The following is a 17,211-nucleotide window of genomic DNA, read 5'->3' on the forward strand; positions in this document are numbered from 1 at the left end:
AACATTCGCCATAACAGGTGTGAGTCTGTCTCTTGCCAAGGATTACTTGTTTTACCTGAATGGTTGCTGTCTTTGATTCCATGCAGGGAAAAAGAATATTTCCGAGTTAGGGCGTGATTTTTTTTTTGGAGGAATGAAAAACTTGATTGTATTACAGATTATATGGGGCCTCCACGTTTCCTCCAGTAAAGAAATCCAACACAAACTGGTCTAACTTGGCTTAAGGGCCAGAATATAAGGAAAAAAAACTTTATTGTAAAACAATTAAGAAGACTTCAAACCTTCATAAATTCGTTATTTAATAACGGTTCAAACAACATTCTAGTATCTTTCTAGAAAGAAATAAAATTTTTCATAAAAATTTAAGACAAAGAAAGGTTACAATATAAGGAAAAGAAAATAAAGTGTAAAACAATTAAGAAGACTTCAAACCTTCATAAATTCATTATTTAGTAACGGTTCAAACAATCTTCCAGTATCTTTCTAGAAAGAAATAAATCTTCCATAGAAATTTAAGAAAAAGAAAGGTTACAAACATCTATAAACAACTCTTGTTGAACACAAAATAATAATTGCATGGCTCTTACAAAGTAAATATCATTATTACAAAGAAAATTGAAAAGGGAGAAAAGTCTAGCACCTCCTGAAAATTACAATTCCTACAAACAAAAAAGAAAAATCATAAGTTTCTTTAGCTCAAGCCCATCGCCCCAGAAAACTCAACGAGGGGTAAATTTACCTGCAAAAATAATAGTAACATAGGGGTGAGCTACCACTGCTTAGTAGGGGAAAATCATCCTCACATACTCATGTCTCAATAACTTCTTAGGTGAAGCAAGAAACACACACAAGCCACAAGCAACACTCATAGTTTAAACTCCAGTTCTTCATAACGAACATTTACCCATTAACCCTTGTTCATCCCAACCGTCACCCATTTTGCTAGCCATCTTGTCCTCCCCTCGATCTCTAGGTCCAAATTATTCAATTCGGAATCACCAACTATGCCCCGTCGATATCCCATCCCGGAATCACTGACTGCCAACATCCCATCTCAGAATCATCGACTACCGACATCCCATCTCGGAATCACTATTAGAGGTATAATCGATATCCCATTCTTTGTGCACACTGACTTGACTAAACCCTGGTGATCCCTATGAGGTTTGGACTCAACTACGCAAAACATTTTTCCCAACACTCATCCCCTACCTCGATCTCGTACAAATATTAAGCGTCGTCAATAATACTTACAACTCTAGTAGTACAGACATAAAAACATTTTACGCTCATGACAAATACAATTGCATAATTTTCATTACCATCAACAAAGTCAAGCTCAAATAACAACACGTAGGCAATAAACCATGCATTACAAAAACATTCACACGATAGCAAACGCACAAAGATTCACACAAGAATTTAGAAAGACATTAAATATATATCTATCAATGAAATCAAAACCCCTAAATTGGATGGTGACTGTAACAAATTGGATGGTGACTTGTGATTTCACACTTCAGTTTCATGCAACACCATCCACAATTGGCATAACAAAATAGAAATTTGAAAGCTGAAATGTTTTCTTTTTTGGTCTGAAACACTTAATTTGATAGGTGAAATGAAAGAGCATCTTTAGCAGATTCTCTAGTCTATTGTGGCTCCTTAGCTATTTTGGAGAGCATGTTAAGCTTTTTATCTATTTTGGTAGCTGCACCAGACTCCTAAGTGGCTATCTATTATAACTTTTAGCTATTTCGCTCCTAAATATAGAGAGCGGGATGAGACTCTCTATAATTTAAAACATTCATTTTAAGTTATTTTATGTAATTTATAAATACATTTAAACTATTTAATATTCATTTAAAAATAATATAAATTCAAAACTAGCTAAAATAGAGAGCATTGATGCAGACGTAATTCTAAAGTGGCTAGCTAAAATGACTTTTTAGTTACTTTAGCTAAAATTTGACTCAAAAATAGCTAGCATTGCTAAAGATGCTCTGAGAATTTAGTTTAGAACTTGAGCAATGATGACATTCAGGGCTGGAACTAACATGGCTTAATTTAGGGATCATCATTTGACCCGCGGGCTTGGGCACCCGCAAAAGCCTGCCCGACCTATCAAAGAAAACCCCGGCCCAGCCCGAAGAAAAGCCTATTTCGGCCCTGCCCTAGTGGGCATAAGGCAGGGCTAGGGAGGAGGGTTCAAAGTCCAGGCCCTCCCGTACCGACCCTTAAAAACCCAGCCTGAAAAGCCGAGTGATAATATATATATATATATATATATATATATATATTCAAAGTTAGAGAGCATGTATTTCAACCATTAGTTAATGCCTAACATCTTTAACCACAATTGTGGAAAAACATACCTTAATACATGTATTTCAACCATTAATTAAAAGCCTTAATTGGATATGGAATAATCAATAATTGAAACAATGTGTATTATTACTAACTAGAGAAAGTAATAACAAGCTAACCAATAATTCTTTGATAGAATGTATTAATTTGTATTTATAACAATTAAGAAAGGATTTTGTATAAGGACTTGTAGAACACAATACAGAAAGTTTTGAATTTTTTAAACTTGTTTTCAAATTTTAACAGTGTGATTGTGTATAATCATCTTTTATTTCTCGACGCCCTCATGTTTTAAATTCTGGTTCCGCCACTGATGACATTTGTATGCTTAAGTATCAGTCATGGTCTCTTAGGTGGCGAACCTAGTCCTTGGGGCAAATTTCTCTGCCGGATTTGTTGCAAAATTCATTAGCATATCTCCTTCACGGCAGATATTTACATAGAGGGCCAGTCACGGCAGATATTTACATAAACAATATATCGCGGTGTTGGCTTGACTTGCCTTTCTCCATCCACTGTTTGACAAATTTACACCTTCACTTTATACTATTCAATCTTTAACATAATCTGCTGCCATTTTTTTCCACGTAATTGGCGAAGTCGAGTCTCATCATTAATTTAAGAGTTGTTAAACAGCTAACTTGGAGATAAAGAAAGAAACCTTCCTTAGTTAGATCATATTTCCCTATTTTTATAATTACTGATAATATATTTATAAGTATATAGAATTTCAATTTTTTGTTTTTTTTTTGTGTGCTGCTAGATGGATTAGGTCTCTAGCTAATCCGGCCATGACAATTTTATGAGCCATTTTAAACCAATCCATCTCCTTGCGTATTTCAACTAGACCCTCCTACAATGTTATCTCAAACTTTCCATTTTATTCTTAGAATTCACGTGGATTGTTTGGGAATAGTTATTCAACATTCTCCATACGCACGCACGCACTATTCAACGTTCTTATTGTAGTCTGGTACTTGCCTATTGATCGATCAATCTTTTAAGAGGTTTCCAGAAAGTATGGGTCATAAACTCATGGGTAACTACCGAACATTATGATAGTTTTTGGCTAAGGCTAGGGACCATATATACTATCTATCAAACTATAACAACCAGATAATCTCAAAATGGATCTGGTAAACCAAATAAATTTTAGACATTCTTTGGCCTACTCATGCAAATAAATCAGCGCCTATATTAGGTTCGTAAAAGTTTTTAAAGAGATTATTCGAAGGCAAGAACTGAGATGGTGAAAATCATTCACAATGGTAAATGAGCAAGAGCTTACAGTTTGATATAGGTTTTAATCTTTTAGCCCACATCAAACCCCTGCGCAACCCACACCTTCAACTTGCAAAATAGAGGTTTTTTTTTTTTTTTTTTTTTTTTGAATAAAGGGCTTGTGCGGCTGCCCTCAAGCCTTGATTAATGAAACTGCAAAAGGGTAATGTTATGGGGCCCCAATAAGGCCTAAGATTTGTGGCCTCAAATCCTAGGTTTCATGCCATGCATGTAAGTAAATAAAAATTTATTTTCAATTCCATATAATATATCTTGCCACATCATACTACTTCAACACCAACTTTACCCTTTTACATTTCCTTTTAGATGTTAGGGGGTGAATCAATTACATTAATGAATTTAATTATGTGACAAAAAAAAATATCAGCTATTAATTATATATTAATTTAAGAAATATGTCTACAGATTCTTTGATCAATATTTTTCTTCATTTAATTAAATTCTTTCCTTTAATTTTTCTTCCCAAATGGCATTAATATATTGAATTACGTGTCAAGAAATAGACGTTAATTTTTTTTTTCAAATATTGATTAATTTCATCCAAAAAAAATATAGCATTAGTAAATTGAATTTGGGAAATACTTATGTCTAAATTACGAGGTAAAAAAAAATTACATGTTAACAGCCATTAATTAACATCTCTCGCAATCTAAATATAAGGGGAAAGACAAACAAAAAATAATAAATTCAGATCTAACGTTTAAACTCATAAAGAGAAAACAACGAACAAAAGATTATACAATCATATGAATATGTATTTTTCACATTATATTTTCAAAATTTGCAGGAACCCAACAAAGGTTGAATTCATATACATGTATTATACAAATCTATTAATCAAATGTACGTGCAAATCTATTGACTGATTTACATAATTTTTGTTTTACTTTTGATTGAAGAAAAAAAAATTGTTGTTTAAATCTAAGCATGAGTGTAATGAAGAAAAAAAAAATGTAAGAAAGCCAATTTTTTTTTTTTAGAAGAAAACCAAAATAATTTAGAGTCATTAGAGTTTGGAAGGATAAAATTGTCTTTTTCTTAATAGTTACATGGCGTAATTTGACAAATAGGTGATGTATGTAGATAACATGACATGACACCTAACATTGAGGCCACAAACCTTAGGCCTCATTGAGGCCACAAATCATTTTCCAACTGCAAAATAAAGGTTTATGTTGCCTCAAATTTTCTAGTTAAATTAAACTTTCAGTGCCAATGGGAATGTTGTTAATTAAATTCAATAGCTAGCTAGCTAGATCAGTCAAGGGACGACCAAATCTATCAAGTTGACATTTCTGAAGTGACTTGGTTGTCATCGTTTCTTCTGCAACTTGGACCCGCAAGTATGCATATGGAAAAGAACAAAAAGTTAGGCCTCCAGTGAGCCTATATAAACCCCTTGGTCCCTAACTTCATCAAATTGAAAAGCTATAACTTGCAGCAAACCAATTAAGAGCATTTCAATATGAAGATGAACACCCAAGTACTCCTCAGCCTCACCTTGGCCATATTCTTCGCAGGTATCGTTTTTGCTTTCTATTGTTTTCAGTTCTCATAATATATTCATTCCAGATATATGCATGGATGCATGCATTGATACCCAACCTCCATTTTATTTGATTTTTATGGGGTTCTATCTGGTACATGCATTTTCTCTACTAAAGAAGAAAATCTAGCTAGTATGTTTTGATCATGGAGAGCATACCGATGATTCTAACATGTGGAGATATTGTTCTACAATGTTATAGCACATCAATGTTTGATGATTAAGAACCGTCCGAACGATTTTTTGGTTTAGTTTGTCTTTGGTTGGTTACTATAACATCTGAAAAACATAGTAGAATTTTCTCATAATGTTGCTAGAACTTGATACTAATTATTTTGATTTTGGTTTCCAAGCAGGTGCACATGCAGCTACAATCACCTTCACCAACAACTGCCCCTACACCGTATGGCCAGGATCCCTCACCTCCGACCAACAACCCCAACTATCCACCACCGGCTTCGAGCTAGCACAGGGAGCCAAAAACGAGGTCACCACTCCCGTTCCATGGAAAGGACGCTTCTGGGCCCGAACCGGATGCTCCACCGCTGCCGACGGAAAGTTCTCCTGCGCCACAGCTGACTGCGCCTCCGGCCAGGTCACATGCAACGGCAACGGCGCAGTCCCACCGGCAACTCTAGTTGAAATCAACATCGTAGCTGACGGCGGTCAGGACTTCTACGACGTCAGCCTGGTCGACGGCTTCAACGTGCCCATGTCCGTGGCCCCTCAGGGTGGAACCGGCGACTGCCAGACCTCTACATGCCCGGCCGACGTGAACGCAGCCTGTCCGGCAGAGCTGCAACTGAAGGCCGCCGACGGGAGCGTGATCGCCTGCAAGAGCGCGTGTACGGCGTTCAACGAGCCACAGTACTGTTGCACACCTCCCAATGACACTCCCGAAACCTGTCCTCCCACAAACTACTCTCAGATCTTTGAGAACCAGTGCCCTCAGGCTTATAGCTACGCTTACGATGACAAGAACAGCTTGTTTACATGCTTCGGTGGACCTAACTACGCCATTACATTCTGTCCATGAGCAATATAGAGATGAAATCATAGATAGAGGAAGTTAATAATGAAATCCCTTTTCATTAATTACAGTAGTGGGGATAAGAATAAGATTATGAATCTTGACACCTTGATATTGTCAAGAACTTAGTATTCATAATTAATTTCAATGGAATAAAGACATAAATATCTTTCAAGAATATGCAATCCCTAACAAATATACATGTATGGGGTTTGCACCATTTGGTTACAATTTACACCTCTCCTTCCTCCAACACGCGAATACCTGAAAATTTTTATATTCATTTAAAGACTTTCGATGTTTATTTAAAAAAAAAAAAAGACTTTTGATGTTTCATTTTAGTACCTGTGGGATGCGGTATGCTAACATGGTAAAAACTATGACACAAACATCACACCCAAACACCATTTAATTAGCAATATGTGGAGAGGCTCAAACTCTTATATAGATTGTTACTAATGAAACAGTCATCCCTCTAATTCAGTCCACTTGATCAACTCATCAAACTGCTTCCATGATGTTTACTTTGAGGATTAAATAACAAACCAAGGGCAAAAGAACATGTTTTTGGTTTTTTTTTTCTTTGAAACTTGATTTCATTGAATCAGATAACGATTACATCGTTTCGAATGACATCTCTTATAAATTCGGAAGCTGTTACAAACCAAAGCTAGCTATCACTATTTCTAAGAGCATGAGAAGCCAACAAGTGATTAACTGTGTTGGCTTCTCGTTTTACATGGGTAATACTAAAACCAGGGTGGTTCCTTACAAGATATATAACTTCTTCAATCAACACATTCATAGTAGATAAATCATGTGAGACCGACTGTATAGCCTGAATCAAAAGTGCACAATCACTTTCAAATATTACCTCTGTATGCTGCAAAGATTGAGCTAGAACAATGCCGTCCCTGAGCGCTACAAGTTCAGCATGAAAGGGTGATGTTAGTAAATATATATAGTTGAACTTGGCCAGCTAGAAAGAGACCGTTATTATCTCGAAGCACACAACCCACACCACCCCGCCTTGAGGAGAGCACCATCACAATTCATTTTCAGAACCCGCTCTATAGGTGGTTGCCAGTGTATGGACTGCCTGCTTTGTTGTTGAGGCCGGCCTTCATTACTTTTCTTGAAGTCCTCATACCACCCCACTGTAAGCAAATAAGTCTCAGAGGCATGTTTGCCTTTTTGCTCCCAAACCTGCGCATTCCTGTTCTTCCAAATGCCCACAAAAGCATCAACACCTTATTCATTGCCTACTTGAGGGGCGATAGCCAAGAACCACTCTTGAATAGATGTAGCTGCAATGCCTTGCCAATTCATGCCAGCTCTACTCCAAACTTCTTGGGCATATGGGCAATTCACGAACAAGTGCAGACTATCTTCATGCATATGATCACAGAGTACAAACCCAAACTACCAATATATCAATCCCTTAGTACTTAGGCTTACCCGTGTCGGCACAATTTTACTGACAATTCTCCAAGCATTGAGCGCTACTTTGCCAGGCACTTGTGCATTCCAGATAGCCTTCCATACTCTTTTGAGAGGATCAATAGGTGGTTTAGGAGCTAAGATCAATCCGAGCGCCAAATCTTTTGCAACAAAATAAGCACAGTTGGTAGTGAACACTCCCTTCTTACATCTTTATGATAACAATTTTTTAGTAAACAAATACAAATCCTTCTAGCGTTACCGGGAACTACAAAGGTTGCCAAATCAAATCCAATCCTTCTACCATTGGGAAAGTCGCACAGATCCTAATCAAATTCTAGAATAGAAGGCATATTTCGTGACACACACATTCGTTGATACTCACCCTTTTGGTGGATTTTGGGATTCTTGTTTCCCTGTATAAATTTATCTTGTCATACATCTGACATCCTAGAAAAGGTGAAGAAGTCACTAATTATGTGGTTTCCTTCCTCTCGAGGTCCATCATCTCCTCCTTCTCAAGATGCGCCTAAATTGGTCATGGAGCTGATTGATCCTTTTACGTGGACCTGGGATATAAATGTTCTACAAAGGTATTTCACACCAGCTGATATTGATTTAATTTTGACCATACCTTTGAGTCGTAGTGCAACTTCGAATCAACAAATTTGGCACTTTAATAAGAGGGGTTTCTTTACTACAAACAGTGCATATTATGTGGCCAAGGATTTAGCTCTTGGTTTGGTTTTGGCTCCAAAACCGCCTGTCGACCCGCTTCGAGTGGTCTGGAAAAAAGTTTGGAGTGCCAAAGTCCCTGGAAAAGTAGCGTTGCATGCTTGGAGAATTATGGGAAATATTCTACCAACTCGGATCGGCCTTAGTACTAAGGGATATAATGGCGAATTGGGGTGTGTTTTCTGCAATCATCCTCATGAAGATAGCCTACACTTATTTGTGAATTGTCCGTATGCTAAAGAAGTATGGAATAGGGCTGGGATACCAATGTTGGGGGCTGCAAGTACTACCATTCAAGAGTGGTTTACAGGGGTTGTCAACAGATTCACCAAGGAGGAACTGTGTAAGATCCTTATGTTGATTTGGGGAATTTGGAAAAGTAGGAATTCACAAGTCTGGGAACAACAAGGAAGGCATGCCTCTGAGACATGTTTTCTAACGCTTGGCTGGTATGAAGAATTTAAAAAACATACTGCCTCGTCGTTGGTTCGACAGGCGAGGTCAATAAGATGGAAGGCACCAAATCCGGGAAAGGTAAAGATCAATGTTGATGGTGCATATCAGGTGGCCTCTCGACGAGGAGGAGTGGGATGTGTAATCCGTGCTAGTGATGGCAGCTTTGTAGCTGGACAGGCTCGGCCATATACCCTTCTCACCTCTCCATTTCATGCTGAATTACTAGCTTTGCGCGATGGACTCTTTCTAGCTCAAACACTGCAGCAAAATGAGGTAATTTTTGAGATTGACTGTGCACTTTTGGTACAAGCTATTCAGTCACCAACTTATGACCTTTCTACTATGCATATATTGATTGGGGAAGTCAGAACTCTGTTACAGACCCATCCTGGGTTCAGTCTTACTCATGTAAACAGAGAAGCAAATGTAGTTGCACATTTGCTTGCTTCTCATGCGTTGAGAACTAGTGATAGTCAAATGTGGCTTGTAACAGCTCCCGAAATTATAAGGGATGCCATTCGAAATGATGTAATCGTTATCTGATTCAATGAAATCTATTTTCAAAAAAAAAAAAATAGGCCGCAAAAGCAACATAATTTCACAGCAATTTTGGAGAATAAAAGATTTGATTGAAAGGAAACTGTCATGTCTGATATTGCAATGCTATATTCTGTTGCAAGAGAAATTGTTACTGGATATACATGTCTTTTCTTTTTTAACTTTACTTCCTTTTAAGGTTAAGATTCAAATCACTATCTGTAGTGTGGATGAAGACTAGGACAACAGGGTTGCAGTACACGTTTCTTACTTTTGTTGCACTATTATTCTCATGTCATTCCCTATGGAGCTATTAGTAACCAACTATTTATACAATCTGTGGTAATTGCAAACTCTTTGCTCAAACAATGCTCCTTCTCTAGCTGCTTTGCTTCTCCATCCAGCCAGTACAATTCTCATCTAACCCTAGCAATGTCCATCACCTAAAAACCCATCGATCATAAGAATTCATCTGCTGTGGCATACAGTTCTCTTTTAACATGTTGGATGTGGAAGCAGTCTGGTAGTCCCTATCATGTGATTCATGATGTTGGAAAAAGTTGTTTTCAAATTGGCGAAAAAATTTGTTGGTAAAAGTTGTTTTCTAATTTAATTTTAATTAAAACTAACAAAACGGAGAAGGTTTTGAAGAATTCAGAGTTAGGTGATCATATAATTTCGAAAGACATTTTTATTTTTCTGGATGTGTTTTTGTGGTTTACCTTTTTAAACCAACTAATATCTTACATGTTACAATTCTTGTGCCTCGATCACACTGATCATTGTTAATTTTGTTACATATGGCTATATGTTACTGCAATTGAAGAATATAACAAGGCATTAGAACAATACTTTGAGGGTGGTATTAAATATTGATGGAGTTGTAGATTCTTCAAAAGCTATTGTAGACTTGTAGTTCTAATCTTCTATACCAATATGAAATATACGTCATAAAAACTAAAACGACTAAGAGCAACTCCAACAGATTCCCTATATTTTGATTTATTTTTCTCTATTTCAGGAAAAAAAATGAGCCTCTTTTGCTCCAACAAATTCCTTATAAATATCCCCATTTTAGGGATAGTGAGAAAGAGAAAACATAATTCTCCAAATTTACGGCCAATTAACTAGTCCTCAATGAGGAGTCTCTCTTCTTCTAGGATTAGGAAATGCTAGCATCTAATTCCTTACCAAGCGCGGATTGAAAAAATAAAGTAATTATCTCTTTTGATTTTGAAATAGCCCTAGTTCAATGAGGACAAAGTGAAACCTCGTCTTCTACAAGGATTAAAGCTTTTAGCATGAAAATAGCTCAAAATTGTTGATTCATCTAACCAATAATTTTGAAATAACATAGCTCTCCTTCCACAATTGATTCAGCTAACATAGCTCTTAGATGGTTCAATCGGTCTCGTGGATACTGGGGCGGAGGTAGAGCATGGAGTTTTGAAGAGGAAGGTTGGGAGGCCTCTGGGCAGCAAGAACAAGAGTCCTCGTGCTTCAAAGAAACAAGGTGCTATCCCTTTGCATCCTACCTATTCTTCTGCTACTGTTGATGTGGTTAGCCCTAGTTTAAGGGCAAAGGAAAAATCTAAAATCTTTAGTTAGATTTGCCTTGCAATTGGATTTTGATCTCTATCTTCTTAACTTTTATCTTCTCTAATGGTACATCAATTGAGGTCTCTAGGCGACTAGTTTTATTATTAAGGGGAGTTAGGTTGTTAGGTTTGAGTCCTTTTGTGTTAGGCTTAAATAAGTGAGTTCATTTGTTTGTAATGACGGAACCTGTCAATTTGTTTGGCGACTTGTGCTATTTATGATTTTGGTCTAAGACAACAATTGATGTACGTATTTTTTGGCCATGTATGAGTAATGAAATTATCTATTCTCTTTTTAAAAAAAATATTGAATGTAAGATACAATTAAAAAAGAAGAGTATGCAGAGCATGCATTCACTCATCGTTGCCTCATAGACACAATTAATGATACAACGAGCAATAGGAAATTATTAAGTATTTGCAATTTGTTCACGTGCTTACGTGTCAACATTTTACAGCTAAATAAGAAAAACACAAATTTCAACAAGCTATACATACATAGACATACAAAAAGATTGTACCCTTTAATAAACCCTGACCTCATGGACATTAAATGCAAACAATCTTTTTGATAGAAGAAACATGTCTTTGATAGAGTAGTAGGATTGAGAAGCAAACATTTTTTTTTTTTTCTTTTTTTTTTAAAAGGAAGGTTGTCAATACATTAATATATATATATATATATATATATAAATATAAATATAAATATATATATATATATATATATATAAATATAGGTAACAACATATCACGATCCACCCTCTGTGAGGTATGTCAAAATTGAGCCATATGTTAGGCTACCCTAAAGCAACGATTACCCTGGAATGTAGCTCTAGTAACCAAAGTAACTAAGAGAATGTTATGGTTATGAACCAAAGTAGCCCCTAACTTATTCATAAGAACTCCAGACCACCCTACACAGATGGGGCTACCCCTAGATCCCAAGCACGGGTCCAATAATGAATGGGCCGAAGAACCTTAGCCAACGAAGAACATAGGCCCAAACAAGGACCCAAGCCAAATAAAATATACTCTGGGCACTCAAGCATAACTCAACCTTCGAAGTTCTCCGGTTAAAGAACACCCAGCTTTACTGTCGCCCATATCGAGTAGCCTCGATACACATCCGTCTAGCCGTTCCACACGCAGCCCAATAGACGCAACCTAGTCTAACTATTGAATCGAAATTTGAATCCACGGCTTCGCCTGCAATTGTAATAACCCGAAAATTAGTGTCAACTATAGAACACTATATTATTAACTATATTTGAAAAATCTTTGTTATTGAGCTCATCTATGTTATTTTTGTGATGCATGTCATTTTAGTACTAATTATTGTAATTTTTTTTTTACTAAAGTTCTTTACTTATTAATTGGGTAAATGTGCATATGGACCCTAGCATGTGGTTTCCCGTGCTTTGGTATTATGGACCCTAGCGCGTGGATTTATGATTTGTTACCAGTCAACCTGGTTTTCCCGTGTTTTGGTATTATGGACCCTAACACGTGGATCTGTGATTTGTTACCAGTTAATCTGAAAATTCACTAAAAAGAGAATTGTACTTACGTTATTTTGATCAAATATCTATCCATGATATATTTTGAATATGTGAAGGTGTTATGTGAAATTGATCAAATATCTATCCATGATATATTTTGAATATGTGAAGGTGTTGGTAAAAACAAAATCAAGCATGTATTGCTTTAAGGTTATTTCACATATTAATACTACAATATTTGTTGGTTTGATAAGAAGATGTGACTTTGTGATTTATTACCAAACCATTCACATGAATGAATATATTTGTATATATGTGTGTGTGTATTGCGTGTATATATATACATATTTAAGAATTCGTATGAACATATAAATGGTTCTTGGTACATTTTACTTGGTTGTTTAGTTTTGATTTCTTATAAGACACATTAATATAAGAATGTAAGTTGTGTACTTACTGGGCTTGTGTTGCTCATGATGCTACACCTTCTTGTTTTCAGGTATTGAGTAGATGCTTGGGGAAACGGGATGAACCTACTAGATAAAATAATATTTTTCTACTACTATTTCTAGTGAATACCTGTACTGATTCGAATTTTGCTTAACTTTGGTTTTGTAAATATATTACCGATATTTGTTTTCTAATAAAAGTACTATTCAAACATGTTTATAATTTCTTTTACTTCCTGTTGATTTATTCAAGAAGAAAATTGTATTTGTTTTGACTCACGTCACAAATTCACGAGCCATATTTCAGTACAATATTGGCCTTGGATTTGGGGGCGTGACAGCAATAGGGCGCTCCGGCGCTACAAGTGACTGAAGAACGAGGCTTCATCTCCTTCGTGTGGCTGCGGAGGTGGTTTGGCTGGAGGAGAAAACTGCAGGTTCAGGTTGCTGAGGATTGGTTCTGGGGCTGCTTTTAGGGTCGACGAGGAGGAGGCAGCGACAGGCTTTCGGGGTCTAGAGGAGGAGCGCGGTCGGAGATATCCTTCAGGCGAAGAGGAGACGTCCACTAAGGCTTTTGGTTTGTGTTTTGCCGGCCAGACAATTTGCAGCGGGCAGATTTGGTAGGTGGTGAGATGGGTGCTATGGCCCCTTACTTGGGGAGGCCACCGAATTGACGAGGGGGTGGTGGACGACTTCTTGGGGGTTCCAGATCCGGTTGGCGGTTTGGGAGCGTAGGGTTTGGGCAGTGGGTCTTGGGCCTCTGCCTTTAAATTGGGCCTAATTGTTCAATTCCCCTATGTTCTCACTCTCAGTCGGGTTTGAGCTTCTTGGGGGTGGTCTGTCCTGCACCTGTCCCTAGCATGTTGCCGTGGGTGTGTTGAATGTTGCGACGTACTCCAAAAGGGTCTTAGGCGTCAAGATGTTCAGGACATTGGTTCCATTTTAGGGCAGTGTAGGATTAGAGGGTTTTTTTTTAATTCTGCATTTTTTTTCAGCAGTTCCTTTAGGATTTTAGTCTTTTGGACTTTTGTTTTTATTTTTATTTCTTTTGGATTCAGTACTCTTCATGAGCTTGCGTTGTAATATGAGGGGTGTTCTGTACACTTCATGCTTGACCGAGTGAGGTCATATGATTTACCATCAATGGATTAGTCTTCCGTTGCCCTCACAAGAAAAAAAATATATATAAAAAAAAAAAAAAGGTCACAAGGGTAAGCTTGTATCGAAATATATGTAGACAAAAATGAATTTATATGGTTCTTAATAAGATGCGTGAAATAGTAGAGGCCTACATCGGATTGACGGTAAAGAATGTCGTTATAACTGTCCCAGCATACTTTAATGACTTACAACGTCAGACCACTAAGGAAGCCGGTGTAATTGCAGGAATGAATGTTAATGAATGTTATTCGTATTATTAACGAGCCAACAACTACTGCCATTGCCTACGGTCTTGATAGAAAAGGAACCAATATTGCAGGAAAGAATGTTCTTATTTTTTATCTTGGTGGCGGTACTTTCGATGTTTCCCTTCTTAAAATTGAAGAACGTATTTACAGCTGGTGATGCTCATCTTGGGGGTGAAGATTTTGATAATAGAATAGTGAATTATTTTGTACAAGAGTTCCGACAGAAGTACGAAAAGGACGTCAGTAATACCCCAAAGCACCAAGGAGATTGAGAACATCTTGTGAGAGAGCAAAGAGAACTCTTTCTTCCACTACGCAAATCACCATTGAGATTGATTCTTAGGTATTGACTTTCAGTCGACAATTACAAGAGTAAAATTGGAAGAGACCTACTTGGATCTATTTACCATGAAACTCACTATTGACAAACAGAGTTTGAGATAGACCAATATTTCACCTATTGTAATTGCATACACATCTTGATTAAAACTCCACCAAATCATGCATCTGGATCAACAAAATTAGAGTGGAACTCCTCCCAAAGATCATGACTCTCTTGGGATTCCAAGTAATCAAATCTACCATTATTTTTTGTATTGATTTGGCAGGAGAAGCAAGATAATTTCATAGAGAAGATATTGACTAACCCCATTCCTCCTAGCACGAACACTTTTGATAGACCTAGCTGTCTAGCTGAGTATGGCAGACCTGTTTTGGGTGGTGCCCTGCCGGTATTTGACCGGAGCACCACCCAAAACAGGTCTGCCATACTCAGCTAGACAGCTAGGTCTATCAAAAGTGTTCGTGCTAGGAGGAATGGGGGTAGTCAATATCTTCTCTATGAAATTATCTTGCTTCTCCTGCCAAATCAATACAAAAAATAATGAGAAAAGAAAAGAGACAAAAAAAACAGATCACAAGCTCATCTTTTCTGACAAGTGTTCTTCCTCTGCAAATAGCAGCTTATAGTAACCAAACAATGATGATTCATCATCTGAACCGAAAACCTCATGCTCATGACAGCCCTCCTCACTCGGGGTAAAATCCCTCTTGCGCAAATGCTTCTTACGCATACCTTTTCTCTTCCCCTGACCAAATTAAATACAACACATGACCTGTTGTCAGATTCAAAGACCACTCGAATCCATAGAACCTAAATAAGGACCAATTCAAAGACCACTAGAATCCATAGAACCTGATTCTTTTGTTAGTGATTACTCTAGGGATTTATAATGCATGACTCGAGGATAACATAAACCAAATTATTAGGACAGGAAAGGGTTCCCATTACTTTCCTATTTACATTTTCACTTCCGAAATTCAATTATACCATGACTAGAAAACAAATGACGGTTAATAGCTATCCTGTCATGCACAGCAAAGATAACCTAAATGCACAGAAACAATAAACACAATATCATAAACACCATGGACATCTCACCAGTTGTGATTCACACACCAAGAAAGAACATAACACTATAATCCAGATAAAAAAGAAAAAAAATTGAAAAGAAAACAAATGGCGGAGGAATCTAACCACAGGATCAGCAATGAAGGATTCCCCCAATTCCTCAAAACCCAACGACTCAGCACCTCCAATCCTGAAATTAAATATACCTCAGTAATCACTATTTGTGCAAAGAACACCTCTCTTTCTGATCAATGAATTTAAATTCTAAATACAGTACCTCGATGCTTTAGGTTGGCCAGAAGATCCATCTCCAGAGATAGAGACCAACTCAGATGGTCCAGCTAATGACCCAGAAGCAGCGGCAGTCATAGGCTGTACAAAAGACAGTCCATTAGTACCAGATACGAAATTAAAACGCAAGACAACATACAAAACAGCGGAAATGAAATCAAAGTAATTCATGAGAATACAAACCTTTTGGAATCCAGAAGATGCAGCTGATCCAGGAACACAAGTCAATCCAGAGGATTCATAGTTCGCAAGCTAAAAAAAGGCCAGAGTTAGAAACCCTACGATTATGAAAGAAATTGAGAAGAAAGATTTGCAAGACTCCTAAAGAAGTCAATGCAACCTTAATATACATGCTGATCTTCAGAACAAATTCTAGAACCACAAGAAAATATAACAGTGCAAGAAGTTCTAGATCTAGGATGAAGAAATGGAAAAAGAGGAAATTTGAATTTAAAGAATTAGAAGCTCTATGTTCTTTCTTTTCTTTTTTTTCTTTTTTTGTGTGAGTGAGTTTATATAGGTGCTCAAGCTTCCAGAGCAGGCCACTTTCCAAAGAAATGTACAAAATCTGTACAATGTAAAGAGAAAATGCACAGTACAAGTTGCGAAAAGAATAACATGTTTTTAAGAATGGAAGAAACCGTGTGACAAGCCAGAAGAAGACTCAGGTTCAAAGACCACTCAAAACCAAAATATTGCAATTACATTACTGGAATGTGGAATAAATAACAAGTCTACTTCACTAAAATCCAAAGAAGTTGAGATAATGAAGAAGCCCCATAATAAGGATCAAATCAGATTCAAAGACCACTCGAATCCATAAAACCTGATTCTTTTGTCAGTGATTACTCTTAGGGATTATGAATGACTCGAGGATTACACAGACCAAATCATTAGGGAAGAAAAGGGTTCCCATTACATATTTACATTGTCACTTCCAAAAATCAATTATACCATGACTACAAAACAAATAACGGTTAATAGTATCCTGTCATGCAGAGAAAAAATAACCTAAAAGCGCAGTTCATGCACAGAAGCGATAAACACAATGGATATCTCACCAGTCATGATTCATACAACCAAGAAAGAAAATTACACTATAATAAAAATAAAAAAAAAATTGAAAAAGTCAGAGAATCAT

The 17,211-nt window shown here is 37.0% G+C and overlaps 3 protein-coding genes across 3 annotated transcripts; 2 read left to right on the forward strand and 1 right to left on the reverse strand.

Moving 5' to 3' along the window:
- The first annotated feature begins 5,060 nt into the window (after nucleotides 1-5,060).
- On the forward strand, nucleotides 5,061-6,423 carry LOC112181891 (thaumatin-like protein 1b). Its single transcript, XM_024320294.1, has 2 exons — nucleotides 5,061-5,189; nucleotides 5,572-6,423. The coding sequence occupies exons 1-2, from the start codon at nucleotides 5,135-5,137 to the stop codon at nucleotides 6,249-6,251; spliced, it is 735 nt and encodes a 244-aa protein (XP_024176062.1). The 5' UTR covers nucleotides 5,061-5,134; the 3' UTR covers nucleotides 6,252-6,423.
- Nucleotides 6,424-8,162: 1,739 nt separating this feature from the next.
- On the forward strand, nucleotides 8,163-9,419 carry LOC112169171. The gene has a single exon (XM_024306159.1). It carries the CDS (start codon nucleotides 8,163-8,165, stop codon nucleotides 9,417-9,419), a length of 1,257 nt encoding a protein of 418 aa, XP_024161927.1.
- A 5,219-nt stretch (nucleotides 9,420-14,638) lies between these two features.
- Nucleotides 14,639-16,170, reverse strand: LOC112181893. Its single transcript, XM_024320298.2, has 4 exons — nucleotides 16,057-16,170; nucleotides 15,906-15,969; nucleotides 15,254-15,456; nucleotides 14,639-14,976 (listed from the first exon to the last, which is right to left on the reverse strand). Exons 1-3 carry the CDS (start codon nucleotides 16,146-16,148, stop codon nucleotides 15,283-15,285), a joined length of 330 nt encoding a protein of 109 aa, XP_024176066.1. The 5' UTR covers nucleotides 16,149-16,170; the 3' UTR covers nucleotides 14,639-14,976; nucleotides 15,254-15,282.
- Nucleotides 16,171-17,211: the final 1,041 nt, after the last annotated feature.

This window comes from Rosa chinensis, chromosome 1 (assembly GCF_002994745.2).
Source record: "Rosa chinensis cultivar Old Blush chromosome 1, RchiOBHm-V2, whole genome shotgun sequence".
Classification (NCBI taxonomy): Eukaryota; Viridiplantae; Streptophyta; class Magnoliopsida; order Rosales; family Rosaceae; genus Rosa; species Rosa chinensis.

Coding starts and splice junctions, on each gene's coding strand:
- LOC112181891 (XM_024320294.1), top strand. CDS start 5,135: ATGAAGATGAACACCCAAGTACTCCTCAGCCTCACCTTGGCCATATTC. Junction 5,190..5,571: donor CTTGGCCATATTCTTCGCAG/GTATCGTTTTTG, acceptor GTTTCCAAGCAG/GTGCACATGCAGCTACAATC.
- LOC112169171 (XM_024306159.1), top strand. CDS start 8,163: ATGTGGTTTCCTTCCTCTCGAGGTCCATCATCTCCTCCTTCTCAAGAT.
- LOC112181893 (XM_024320298.2), bottom strand. CDS start 16,148: ATGACTGCCGCTGCTTCTGGGTCATTAGCTGGACCATCTGAGTTGGTC. Junction 15,970..16,056: donor GGCCAACCTAAAGCATCGAG/GTACTGTATTTA, acceptor ATTTAATTTCAG/GATTGGAGGTGCTGAGTCGT. Junction 15,457..15,905: donor CCTTCATTGCTGATCCTGTG/GTTAGATTCCTC, acceptor TAATTTGGTCAG/GGGAAGAGAAAAGGTATGCG.